Below are 14,748 nucleotides of genomic sequence, written 5' to 3' on the forward strand. Positions count from 1 at the left end.
AGGTTGTAGGTATCCCCATGGGCACTAATTGTGCCCCTTTAATAGCAGACTTGTTTTTGTACTGTTACGAATCACAGTTTATGACTAAACTCAGTAAAGACCCGTCGAAATTGCATTTAATTGATAAATTCAACAACACTTACCGTTATCTTGATGATATTTTTTCGTTAAATAATCAAGAATTTTCTCAATATACTGCTGAAATTTACCCCAAGGAACTTATTTTAAATAAATCAAATTTATTCGGTAATAACTGTCCTTTCCTGGATTAAGATATTTCGGTTTTAAACGGGAAACTCCACACTAAAATTTACGACAAAAGAGACGATTTTTCGTTCCCTATTGTTAATTTTCCATTTTTAGATGGTGATGTTCCTTTGGCACCATCTTACGGTGTTTATATTTCATAACTTGTTCGCTATGCCCGTGTCTGTTGTGACGTTTTTGATTTTAACGAACGCAACTTATGTATTACTGGTAAATTATTAAACCAGGGATATCGTTACCATAAATTACTTAAAACCTTTACTAAATTTTTCCATAGATATAAAGATTTGGTTTTGAAGTTTGGTTGTACCTGTAGAAAACTTATTTCAAACGGGATAGCACATCCTCATTTTTACGGAAATGTTGTTTACCGTGCCCGGAAATTTAGAAATGATCCATGTAAACTTGTCGCTCCTTTAAATAATCTTATTCTAAAAGGTTACCTATTCAACACTGTAATAAGATCATTGAATATTGTTTTTATTGGTATAAATATTGATTTTGTTATCAGTAAATTAAAAGCTAACTAAATATTACTAGTATGTTATATACATATACGTTTTCATGGATCTACAATCCGTCGATACCTGTAACTTGGCATTGCACAAGGTCATGCTTTTCTCTGGCTGTTTATGACGTCTTTATACTAAATCCACTGGATGTCGGATGTGTACGGATTGATAGTTTAGTCTTAGATGCATGATTTTTTATTAGTTGTTAGTGGCTTTGAACTAGCTGTCAGATAACTGCGAGTACTCTCAGATCTGTTCAATGCGTCTTTTTGTGTCGGGATGTATAAGTACCCGGCCACGTCCACTTTTATTTTTGTCCATCTGATGAGTTAAGCCTTTTTCAACTGATTTTTATAGTTCGTTCTTATGTTGTACTGTTATACCAGTGTCCCAGGTTAGGGGGGGGGGGGTTGGGATCCCGCTAACATGTTTAACCCCGCCACATTATTTATGTATGTGCCTGTCTCAAGTCAGGAGCCTGTAGTTCAGTGGTTGTCGTTTGTTTATGTGTTACATATTTGTTTTTCGTTCATTTTTTTACATAAATAAGGCCGTTAGTTTTCTCGTTTGAATTGTTTTACATTGTCTTATAGCTGACTATGCGGTATGGGCTTTGTCCATTGTTGAAGGCCGTACGGTGACCTATAGTTGTAAAGGTCTGTGTCATGTTGGTCTTTTGTGGATAGTTGTCTCATTGGCAATCATACCACATCTTCTTTTTTATAAGATGTTTGAATCTGTATTGGAGGTCAAACGATCTACATCGGAATTGTAGTTTCACGAAATTAATGCAGAATAAGCAAGATATCGGAATTGCTATGGTTTGGTTAAGCGATTGACATGGTTCGGTTAAGAGTCTAGAAATTCGTCATGGTTTTGGTCAAGTTTGTCATGGTTTAGATCGAAATAAATATATATGTGTTTCACTTTAATACTGAAAGTTTGCTTGATAGCGCCTGTTATTGAACGAAGTTACCCTATATATTAATTGCCTAAGAAGAAAAAAACAAATTTAGTTGGTGTACTTGTCAAAGCGTAAATTAAACATGTCATGTTACTTATCGTAAGTTTTCTACAATATGATTTTAAAAGTCACTGCTCTTTTAAACTAGCTTTCGATATAATTATACAAATCAATACAAAACGTTGCTTCTGTTTCACATAGAATCTTTTCTCCGTATTTCCATGCTTGACTCTGCCAAGGATATCGTGAGCGACATCACTAGTCAATGCAAATTGCTAAAGACTTCTACTTAAAAGATGCAAAAAAGTGGCAGCTAGTCAAAAAGTAATTCTTGTTTTTACATTTTTTCCTAAAAAAACTATACATTTGTTTGTTTTTCTTTATTCTAAATTTTTCCGGAACCAGTTTATGATGAATAAAAGGAGATGTGGGGTTATAGGTCCATGATACAGTAACCCAGCTACAAAACTAACCAAAAGATATTAAGAGGACATCATAACTCTTCAACCATTTATGAAACCGAATCGTTACGCGTGACATGGACAAAATAAATAAAAAAACGACAAATTCACGGTTTTTGAATAAAAAAAGAAATAATATACTATATGTACTGTTTTTATAAATTCATGATAAATGTATTTGATGCGGACCCTACAGCCATCCAGGTGTAAAATTGTTACACAGATAGATAAATATTAAGAATAGTTAACGAACAGAGCGCACAAGAGTTTTAAAAGTAGCAGTCGAGTTTCATTTGTAAAAAAAATGTACCTTTTAACATGATTAATAATGTAGTATAACTTAAAACAGGGTTTGTTGTTCAGCTTGTTGATATTGAATCAAATTCCACTTTGTTGTTTTTGTGATTCGATTCATGTTTACTGTTGAATAATGATATCAAAATTTCATTTCCACTGTAGAGCGATTCATTACTGTTGTATATGCGATGCATTTTCACAGAAGGATTTTAATTCATTTTCATCATATAAAGTCGTAATTTAGCCGACTCTCAACATAATCTATGAAGTCAGAAGGATTGATTATATATGCATACTTTGTGAGTGAAAGTCTGAGGTAATATATCAATAGATGCCGTAAAAATGGCATTTATTGCTCATTGTTGAAGACCATACGGTTACCTATATTTGTTAATTTCTGTGTCATTTTGGTCTCTTGTGGAGAGTTGTCTTATTGGCAATCATACCACATCTTCTTTTTTATATTGTCAATTTTATATTTTATATTCTCTAATAATTTGTTCAGACCCAGATCTATATGTAAGATTAAATATATCTTTTCCTATGACACGCCATCATTGTATACATATATCTTGGACAGCTAAAGTAGCAACCATTTGATTTTCTGATGGGGGATTTTTATTTACATTGAGCCAAAGTAACTTGTAATTTTTTTCCATGCAAAATAACCTGTAATTTTTTCCAGGCAAAGTTACTTGTAATTTTTACCAGTGCCAATCAAAAACAATTATTTTTTTTCACTAAGTGATCCGAACCTGCTCGGAGGGTTTGGGTCCTCCACCGTCCCTAGGAAAATTTTGAAAATTAGACTATACTCATTTTCTTCAAAAACACTTTAATATATTTTTTTTTTTCTAAAAAGAAATCTGTTGTTATATAAACAAATGTGCCATTTCAAGTAACTCAATCCCCCCGAAAATCAAATGATTGCTACCGGAAAAGCAGTTTACGATTTCGGTCTAAATATACAGCACATACTTTTAAGACTTACTTGCTTGGTTTGTATTCGTGTTTGCCTAGGCATTGTAATTGAGATAGAGCACACATTTATACTAAAAAAACAAACAAGCCATCCAAACCGTTTGACTACAAGCATTGTGAAAATAGCTCTAATAGATGCATCTATGAAAATCAAAGAGAAGTCACATAAAAAGATCTTCATTTCACGATTGATGAGTGGTAACGTTTTCGTCTCGCACAAACAACTGCTTTATACATTTGACGTCTGGATTGCTGCATAATTATTTTTTGTTATGCCATTTTATATACATCTTAACAGTAAAGAAAGTTCGAGCAACAATCGAGTCACCTTGATATATGTTTGAATTTCATATAACTATGTTCTCGATGTTTTACTTCCCAACGGTACAGGACTAAGACGAAAAAAAAAACATAAAATTAAGTACAGAAAAAATATCGATGAATAGTACACAATGTCCGAAATCAACCATAAGTTGGTTACACCGGCCGTGTATATGCAAGTGATCATCTACGATCAGCTTGACTTTAAAATATCATCAGTACTAAAGTCATTTTTTAAGACTATTTTCAGTTAGTGCATGTCGAATTATCATATAAAATAATAATGAAAATTCATCGCACCTGCAAAAATTCCACATCAGAAATTATTGCACTTTCAATGATAATCAATCGCAACTATAGTTAAAATGAATAGCATCCAGTCAACAATATTATGGATGCAGCTGCTTTAACTACACTTTTTTTTACTTTAATCTTGTGATTATACATTAGAAACTTATACTAGTATTCTTATTTAATTGTGTTAAAACATACATTTAGATCAATTATTTCGTACTTTCAAAAAGGAAACAAACGCAGATTTTCCCGTCATCCTTTCTACAATAGACATACTCGCATATATAACAGTGAAAATGAACAAACTGGATTGATTTCGCACCTTATGGCAGTAATATTGTATATAAAATGCATCGTGTATAGTATCACTTAATTCTTTCAAATATTTTACTTTTTATGTAATTATTTAGTATGGTGTGTCCTATAATTGAAAATATGTCTAAATTGTACAGCTCACAATATTGGCAGCAGAATTCCATCCTGAAATTTAAAAGGAAGCTGTCTTGGAATCATGATTTTTTATAATTTGTTATTGGTTTGAAACTAGGTCCCACTAAATCAACTTGATTTTATTGTTTGAAACCGATCTGGTAAATCTTACATATCTGCCGTGGTTAAGGCGAAGAAGATGTTGGGGAGCCCGCAATCATGTTTAACTCCGCAATATTTTGTATATACTGTCTCAAGTTAAGTTTCTGTAATGCCGTGAATATCGTTTGTAACTGTATATCATATTTTGCTATTTATTTTGAACAGAAATTAGGCTGGTGGTTTTCTTATTGGAATTCCTATACTTTGAATTTTGTCGCAGCCTTTTTTAACTTGTTAAGAAGTATGGTTTTGCTCATTGTTGAATGTTGAAGGTCTGTTGATGACATATAGTTGCTAACATCTACGTCATTTGATCTCAGGTGGATAGTTGTCTCATTGGCAATCATATTGCATCTACTTATAACATATTACTTCTTTGTATGTGCGTTCTTATGCCCTTTTGTGTTTCAAATGAAATAATTGTTGTTAATTTTGATAGTAACTCTTCATTATACACGACAAGAATTACATAACTGAACCATATCCAACATGAACTAAACCATGACACGAATAAACCAAACCATGACACAGATATTTCAGTAATTTTGAATTGAGTGCAAAAGCAGTTTTTTTTTCAGAATAATTGACGGCTGTATTATATCACGAAGAAATATGTGATGTAACAGACAGAAAGATAATAACTTTTTTTATGCACATTAAACCAATTAGCAACTTTTAAATTTTGACATACGCAAGCTTTGTTCTGTGTTAAATCATTAACTATATGATACAACTTGTGACGTACTAACACGGCTGGTATCTACACACGCAGAACATTTGGTTCTGCAATGAAAACCGTGAGAGGATTTTCCGGTTGTGCTTGAGTGGAGAATTAGTCACCGCTTCAAAAGATATGTACATTTCCAAATCGCAATTTTTTTTATTTAACTGATCAATATATTGAAAATCGGAGAATGTTATGCTGTGGTGAATACTTTTACGAAGAGATACATGTATCATTTACAGTTGTACGTGGAGTTGAACTCCTACAAAATCAGTTGCCCCACGAGACTTTGCCTAAAAAAGGGACATTTACATTTTGAAAAGGTTCTATTAACAGACCTACAAGTTCAAATTTACTTTTTTTTCTGTCAATGGGTATGAATACCGTTTTGGGCGGCGTGTACGCTGTCTGGTGTTGATAGACGTCTTAACAAATCGAAAAATCTAATATTTTCATCATTTCATGTGTGAGGGGATCGGTTCTGATTGAGGACATCGTGAATACGTGAGGAGACGTGAAATGATATCTTTATCTCCAAGCTATGAGTCGTTGAAAGTTGCCTAAATTATGTTAAATTATTCATGAAAAAACACATTTGTGTTCCAAAAAAATTATGAGATAGAATTTTGAAATAACAATAAATCACCAAGTTTTTTTATATGAACAAACAGTCTAACCAATAAATTGCAAATATGTCTCAAAATTTGCGGATATGGGCAAATAATCGGTCTAGTTTGGAGACATATTTGCAATTAATTGGGTAGACTGTTTATTTATATACAGAAAACTAGGTGGTTTAATGTATAAATCAAAATATTTAAACAAATATAAAAATTAGTGTTTTCACAATCAATCATTTTTCAAATAAGCAGTTGAAGGGGAGATAACTCTTTTCGTAAAAAATATATACTGGGCTGATAGGGAAATTTAACTTTTATTTGTAGCAAGAAACAAAATCGTTGACACCATGTTTTCTTTTTCTCCTTCGTAAAACATATCATAAAACCAATCAATTAATTTCAAAATTCTATCTCATATTTTTTTATGCACACAAATGTGTTTTTTTTTCATGAATAGTTTAACCAAATTAAACCAACTTTCAACTACTAATAGCTTGGATATAAAGATATATGATTTCACGTCCCCTCATGCATTCACGATGTCCTCAATCAGAACCGATCCCCTCACGCATGAAATAATGAAAATATGAGATTTTTAGATTTATTAAGACGTCTATCAACACCAGACGCCGCCCAAAACGACATTCATACTCATTGACCAAAAAATAAGTAAATTTGAACTTCAAGGTCTGTTAATAGAACCATTTCAAAATTTGAATGTCACTTTTTTAGGCAGTTTCTCATGGGGCAACTGATTTTGTAGGAGTTCAACTCCACGTACAACATTACATGATACATGTATCTCTTCGTTAAAGTATTCGCCACAGCATAACATTCTCTGATTTTCAATATGTTGATCAGTTGAATAAGAAAATTGCGATTTAGAAATGGTCATATCTTTTGAAGCGGTGACAATTACTCAACGCAAGCACAACCGGAAAATCCTCTCACGGATTTCATTGCAGAACCAAATGTTCTGCGTATGTAGATTACCAGCCGTGACTAACATATTTACTTTATACAAAGGTACTTACCAGCTTGAATTATTGATCAGAAGTTCCTTTACAAAATATTCGAATGTTTACATTTTTGCATTGATTGTCATCAAAAACTCTTAACACCGTCATGTCAAACTTATCCAAACTATGACAAAATCACTGTACTAAACGCTCCTCGATATGACGACCTTACTACCCGTGAGTATCATACCACCAATAACATATATAAGAAGAGCAAAACCCGTTGCATGCCAACAACTAGTTTTAGAATTAATGCCGACATTTTTGTGCGCCTTTGTAAAAAATATAACCATAAAAGATTGGATGATATCCTTGTATCGATGTAGTCCAGTGAATCTGGGGTTTTACCCTAAACAAATTCCAACAGAATTCTTTTTTTTTAATGAGAAACGAAGGTTATAACTATAGAATTAACATAACAAACATCGGCAAAAATCGGACCCCGGCAAAGTTGCATAATTTTGTAAAATAAAAAGTTTATAAATTTTACTGAATGTCATGCAACGTCTTGCAGGCCATATTTCAAAAGGGAAATAACTTTTATAATTTAACTTCAATGTCAACAAGCGGCATTTATTTTGGACTTGGATTTGACCCGTTGTAACTGAACATTGGTGAGTAAAGCTTTATTATTACAATAAATGTATAAATATAAATACAATTATCGTGTTCTGACTCCGTAAAAGTCCTGTCCCCCGGAGTAGCTATATTTCGCCGTATCCCCTCAACTTGAAATTTTCGATTCCAACATATTTTACTTTGATATATTCAAAGAAATCCTGTTTCTTAGGCTTGTAAATGGGTTTAAGTAAAAATAATTGTTACGGAACGCCATTGGTGACAAAAGGAATGAACGAGTGAATACAAGTATTTGTATTTTCATTCCTATAAATGCTTCTGTAGTAATTGTTTGTTGTTTTTAAGTATCTTATAATGGCCCGCTGTAGGCATCGGGATGTTTAGTGTTCTATTATCCATGTTTGTCCGTCCGGATTTCGATTTCGGGAGCATAAAATCATTTAATTTGTAGAACGTGAACGTAAAAAGATATTCTTCGCCAGACTGCATTGAAACTGAATTATGTTCATCATATATGTCCGGAAGTAGCTGTGTGATATGCAAAGAACCTTTGGAGAGTTGACAAGTTCTGATAACGATAAGAGACAAAACAAGTCAACCAATGAAGTAAGCCAACATAGACAACAAAACGTATGTGTTCAATGTAGCCGGACAAATACTACACCAAGAATGTTGAAAAAAATATACAAATGTTAAAAAGATTCAGAAAATTTGTAAAGAAAATGCTGATAAAGACAGATTTAATCGAGACACGCGATCATTACAGTATTTTAATCTTAGAGAGCATTGTTTATTTTGTCGACAGCCAGCTCAAATGTCAGATAAAATATATAGAAAAGGATATCCAGTTAGAACTTTTGAATTCCAACAGAAAATTGAGGCAATATGCAAAGACCGAAAGGATTCCAGGGCTGCTGACGTTTTTGCAAAACTTGAGTATGCACAGGACTTACCTGTAGCAGATGCTATTTACCATCAGAAATGTAGCGTTAACCTTAGGAAAGGGAAAATATACCTATTGGAACACCAGATCAAAAACAAAATAGTGAGGCAGACTAGATTTCACTGAGGCAAATTCTGCTTTTCTGAAGACCATGGATATTTGAAAGAAAATGAAGAGGACCAATTGACAGTGAAAGATTTCGTTCTTCACTGGGCTTTTTGTCATCTTAATATAAGGAAGTTCAAAAACACGGCGTGATTTCTGCTTTCCAGGTTAATGATTAACCTCTAGAACTTGAAGGACGATGTATTCAACACGTGACAGATAATGTCGACCATAATACCATATTTAGACTTTTTTCTCGAAATGACTACTGATGGTAGGTTAATACCAAAATTTATGACAAACGCGATGATTTTAATTTTCCTATACTTTCCATATCTGTGTAGCAACATCCCAGCGGCACCAGCATATGGAGTATATGTGTCTCAATTGATAGGTTACTATAGAGCTAGCTCAAAGTACGTTGATTTAGTTGAACGAGGAATGCTGCTTTCTCAAAAGTTGCAAAGACAGGGCTAGTATGAATCAATGAAATTAAGGTCATCATTCAAGAAATTTTACGGTCACCGTCATGAGCTGATTGGCCATTATGACAAAAGTGCGTCAGAAATCATATCTGATATTCTTCCTCAGTCATAATAACCTTCCATCATTACCGAACTGAACAAAGAAATAACACGACGGGTACCTTATACGGTGCAGGAAATGCTTACCCTTCCGGAGCACCTGATTTCACTCCCAGTTTTAAGTGGAGTTCGTGTTGTTTCTTATTTATTATTTATAACTGTTGAAGTAAATGTCCTTTGGTTTTCTGAGTCTTTGTTTACTCCTTGGTTTTGACGTTACCCGATAACCTCGATCAGTCTTCTCTGTAGTATTCTTTGACCAAAGAAAACATTGGTGGTTAGCGATGTGTAGTTGAGTGCAAGATGGAGCATACCCTGGTAAATCGACAATTAATTGTTTGCCTATGATAGACCTTGAGCCGGGAAACCTTTCATGTATCTTTTCGACCATGCAGTTCGTATGTAATGAAGCGTTTAAGTACAGAGCTTATCCAATGCCTACAACCGCTTTACTGGAAAGCACTCACAATTATCGATAATGAACCAAAGGAAAGCGATTTGAAATCAATAGTTCCCAGAACAGGAGGTTTTCACCTCGAGATGAGCTTCCTGGGATCGATTGGTAACATTATGAACGGATCTGGACTAGCTGAGCTCAAGGAAACTGTACGCACCTAACCTCATATGTTAACCAGAAACGCAGTTGGTAGAGCACTATGCGGTCATTTTCTCATTCATAATGCTTTAACTGCATTATTGATGTGCGAACAGTTTCAGGTATCTTCTGTTGTCTTGAAAGATAAGGACATTGCAAATGGGAACATGTTTCATTTCTTGAGGAAACCTCGGGTGACATGATCAGCGAAACTGATACATGTATTGAAGACTCTGAAAATCACAATAAAAACACCTTTCCCAAGGATTTTAATGAACTGACTTCTGTTTTTGATAAAAACCCACGAACGACGTGTTCCAGTAGATACCCTTGACCAAAATGAGATATTAAGAAAAATACGCGACAGTATATCTTGAAGAGCGAAATCCATTTTCGATAGATAAATAATGATGAAATTTAGTAAATGGGTTGACTAGTTTGTGATATCGAAACTCCTTGTGTAAATTTTTCATTTAATATATAGATATTACACAGTAGTACGTTGTTACGGTCGTGGTAGTTTTGAAACCCCCAACCCACAAATTGACATACCGACCACGCTTCATTTGAGAAAGAACCCCATACATGAAATATCAAGTATTGGGAAGTGCGACATTTCTACAGACTGAAGGGGAAACAGACTTGAGTTCCAGGTCGACGGGTTCAAACAGAAAGATTTTGAAAGCAGAGAAAACTTTAACTCAGTCACGGACCCGCGATATCACGGTGTGTGTTCTAGTTTTTACAAGAATTTCACTACCCAATGTATGTTTGCACTCCGCTTGAACTCAGCTTGGATGCTGTGTTTTTATAGTGATCTCAAATTGTATTTCCTTTTGAATTACACATATACACTTTTAATAGAGTTATATATTTTCCCATCAATATTATCAAGCAACAGTTTGTACAGCAACATATCACGATCTACGAAATCAAAAGCCTTTTTTAGATCAATAAATGAGGCAATAACATTAGGATTGTTTTTTATTATGCTGTTAAGGGTGAATACATGATCCGGAAGTTTGCTACGTTCACCAAGGAAGTTAAACAGATTTGCCTTTTCTACAATAGATCTTGTTGTGATTGTTTCAAACGAAATACACTGGTCTAGATAATCTTGCGGGACACAAATGTAGTCTACCACGGATTTCCCTCTACCTGAAATGAATGTGAAGTTATCTTTCATTTCTTTATCTTGATCGAATCTTCCATTCGAGACGCACATTTTCGATTCGTTCAAATTCAAAGAAGGTGTTGCCATGTTGGTTAACGGTTTTATCAAGCGATAATCGTGACGGTAATTCATCAAAATCAGAATAATCCTTCAGTGATCCTATTCTTGAGTTAAAATCGCCACAGAGAAAAATAGCGTCCGTATCGCATTTTTCGTATATATCAGATAAGATGTGTGCAAAATATCCTTGAGAGTCTCTTCCCCAAACTGAGTTTTCAGGAGGTAGGTAACACGAAAATACCATTAAGTTTAAATCTGTGCTTTTTGACTGAAATTTACCACACATAACGCCATCTCGTTTATATTTCAAAACTAATCTTATTGTTATAATTTTGACAGAAATTAGTCTCCCATTCAGATACAGTCATTCATATTTGTTCATTTTGTTCTGTTTGTTATACGGGAGATATTAAAAAATCATTTATATATATGAGATATACTAAAATATAGTCAGAGATGTCGGTAACATGAAAGAATCTTGAGTAACAGGACAACGGTAACAGGACAGAGTTGGTAACAGAAAGGATTTTTTTCTCAAAAAATGCTTTATTTTATAGTTTAAGAAAAATACATCATTTCAGATTGGTTACAATTGGAAGATAACAGCAAACAATGTCATTTATCCTTTGAAACTGTATTTGCCAGATGAAAAATCTGCCTAGGTAAAGAAAAATTCTAAAATAAATTCCTTTATGTTACTATCTACTATACTATAATTGCACAATGTTCTCTGCTGTTGTCAAAAGCAAAAAAACTATTTTTTCATTCAATATACTGTATATTACTTTGAAATTTATTTAATATGGTGATGATAACTTATATTAAATGAAATGGTTGACATATAGTAGATTAACTTTTTGATTCATCAGTGAAATTGTCTTGAAAATCCTTCCTGTTACTGATTATGGTTATGCTGTTACTTTTTATCAGGTAACATGACAGAACGTAACAGAAAGGAATTACGCAGTACTTGTTGTTCATTTACTCGAATTGTGCAGAAGTTTACTTTCATCTACATATCAATTTGATAAGATACTATAAAAACACATGTACTGTTATAGTGCTGACAATGAAATATTCTCAGAAGGTACACAAAAAGGCTGTAACAGGAGAGAACAACACAATTATGTTTCTCCAAATTCTGATCTTTGTGGAGTTCAGTTTTTTTAAACTGGCTGCTATTCACCTAAAAAAATGGATTCATACATTCAGGAAATGATGCTCTTCACATTATATTACAAGAAATACATTTTTGGTCTTTCAAACGTGTCCACAGGTGGAAAAAATCCAGCGGTAACAGGAGGAAAAGTACCCCTGGGGACAACAGTCAAAAGACCCTTAAAAATGCAAAATTTTCTTACATGCTTTAGTTATAACAAAATAAGACCAGTAATGGATAAGTATATTATATAATCTATTAGATTTATGAAAATCGGAAGGCTGTTTACTTAATTTAGATATTCTTTGAATGATTTAATTTTCAGAAAATAACAGGGGACAACATGATTTTGGGGGGTTGACCATTTAAATTAAAATATTTCATTAGATGAAATATTAAAAAGAATGTTTAATTGGTTGCAGTTGGTGCATTATATACTCAAGTTAATACTGAAACTTAAAATTTTCCAAAAAGATGCCTGAATAAAAAAATAATTGCTGGTGAAAGGCGGGACATGGAAATTAGACTTTTTCAGATATTGTCTCATATAGAAAACAATATGATATTTTAATATTTTATTAGATTAAACGACATTCCTATATAATGCGTAAACAAATGATATAACAAAATTAAACATGATAATTAATGTTAAAACAGTATAGTTTATTAAAAAAAGTTATAATAACCATCTATAAGTATCAAAATAATTCATATGTAACATCTTAAAAAAAAAAACCATGGACGAAACATCTTTACAAAGTATGGCCGTTTTTGTACTATGGCCGTTTCATCTTTTCGGGGTATGGCCGTTTCATCCTAAGGACGTCATGGCAGTATGGCCGTTACGTCCTGCATCGTTTTATTTCATATTTAGCAACACATGACGATTCTTGAAACGACACCTTGTCTTATAAGAGTCCGGCCACACTACAAGGAATTCAAAGTACCGGTGATCATGACATAATTTTTTTAGTATATTGTATAATGGTGGGCCGTAGTGGTAGTCCGACGTTTCAATAGTCCGACGGTTTGATAGTCCGACGGTTCAACGGTCCGACGATTGTTTTAGTGTCCTACAGTTCGATGATCCGACGGTTTAGTCGATTTAACGCTGTCCTGGACATTCTAAAACAACAAATGTCCTGATTCAAGCATAAAATCCACACTTTACATCAGATGACGATAGCATTAGCTGTCATTGATCAATTACGTTTAAAATGTCGAAGTTTATATTCATCAAGACAACTTGCGCAATGACTTGTTAATATTGTTTATATTTTCCTGTAGCTGTTTCCATTGATCTGGTTTAAGTCTAATACCTCGGTCCGACTCGGAAAACGTTTTTTCTTCCGAAAACTCGCGAATATCAACGACCACTTCTTCTCCGGAGGCGAAGACACCAACACGACGTTTCCATGACAGTGAAAACAAAATCCAGTCTGCGAAAGAGAAAAAAAGAATCTTTTATAATCAGTGAAAATATTCTTTACACTATGGACATTACTTTGAAATATATAGAATCGTAAAAAAACAAAAAACACGTCGGTGTTGACATAAATGATTATTAGTTGCAATTATTATATATCATCTGTATCCAAAACTACGATTGTTTTGAAATAATACGGTATAGAAGAACTTAGCTGTATTTGGCAAAACCTTTTTGAATTTTGGGTTCTCAATAGTCTCTAAATTCGTACTTTATTTGTTAGTTTCAACTTTTTTGGTTAAAGCGTCACTGATTCGTCTTTTGTTACCTGGAACTGGAATGGTTCTTCCATTTAATTTTGAGTATTGTTTGTTTAAATATTAATTTGTTTGTTTGTTCACATTTAAAAAAAATTCTATTTTCGTTTTTTTTTTTTTCATTCTACTTTTTGTAAATTTGAAAACGTATGAGCATATTCAGTACAATTAGAAAGTCTTAGAAGTAAGCATAACAAAACAAAATCATTACCTGGAAATTCTTCTTTTCCCGGCATTTTATTTTTATCTTTGCAATCCTTTTTATCTTTCTCCTTTTCTTTATCATCCAATGTTTTCTGTGTTGTAGCAATGGCACTATTGATTTCATCTACCTGTAATTCTAATTTATTCCATTGTTCACAGTATAGACTGATTCCGTACTTCGTTGGTTTCGCGCATGTGCGTCCTCTAGGAATAAAGTACTTCCGGATGCTCACGTGCAGGTTCGTCTGCACTTTTGTTACAGTGCAACACACTAAATTCGTCAAATCAAAAGTGTGGTCATCAAGTTCATAATCACCATCCGCTTCTGAACCTTCATAAGGAATTTCTAATTTAGATCCAGATTTTCGTCGACCAATAGAGGGTGCGGAACTGGCATCGGTGAGAAGTCTACTTTTATCACTCGGAGAAATACCAATGAAACCGTCCACTAGTTCAGAAAGTGTATTTCCATCAACACCCCGCAAATGGTTTCTATAGTAACAGTTTGTCCAGAAGCAAACATAGTGAAACCAGGAACTAGATTTATACTC

The 14,748-nt window shown here is 33.5% G+C and overlaps 1 protein-coding gene across 1 annotated transcript in view; it reads right to left on the reverse strand.

Moving 5' to 3' along the window:
• Positions 1–12,810: 12,810 nt before the first annotated feature.
• LOC139498825 (uncharacterized) overlaps positions 12,811–14,748 on the reverse strand; it is a 2,186-nt gene continuing 248 nt past the window's right edge. The window contains exons 1-2 of the mRNA XM_071287384.1: positions 14,205–14,748; positions 12,811–13,689 (exon numbers count right to left, since the gene is read on the reverse strand). The exon at positions 14,205–14,748 is cut by the window's right edge and continues 248 nt beyond it. Of these exons, the coding sequence (XP_071143485.1) occupies positions 13,487–13,689; positions 14,205–14,748 (747 nt within the window). The 3' untranslated portion in view covers positions 12,811–13,486. The remainder of the gene's footprint in view (positions 13,690–14,204) is intronic.

This window comes from Mytilus edulis, chromosome 12 (assembly GCF_963676685.1).
Source record: "Mytilus edulis chromosome 12, xbMytEdul2.2, whole genome shotgun sequence".
Lineage (NCBI taxonomy): Eukaryota > Metazoa > Mollusca > Bivalvia > Mytilida > Mytilidae > Mytilus > Mytilus edulis.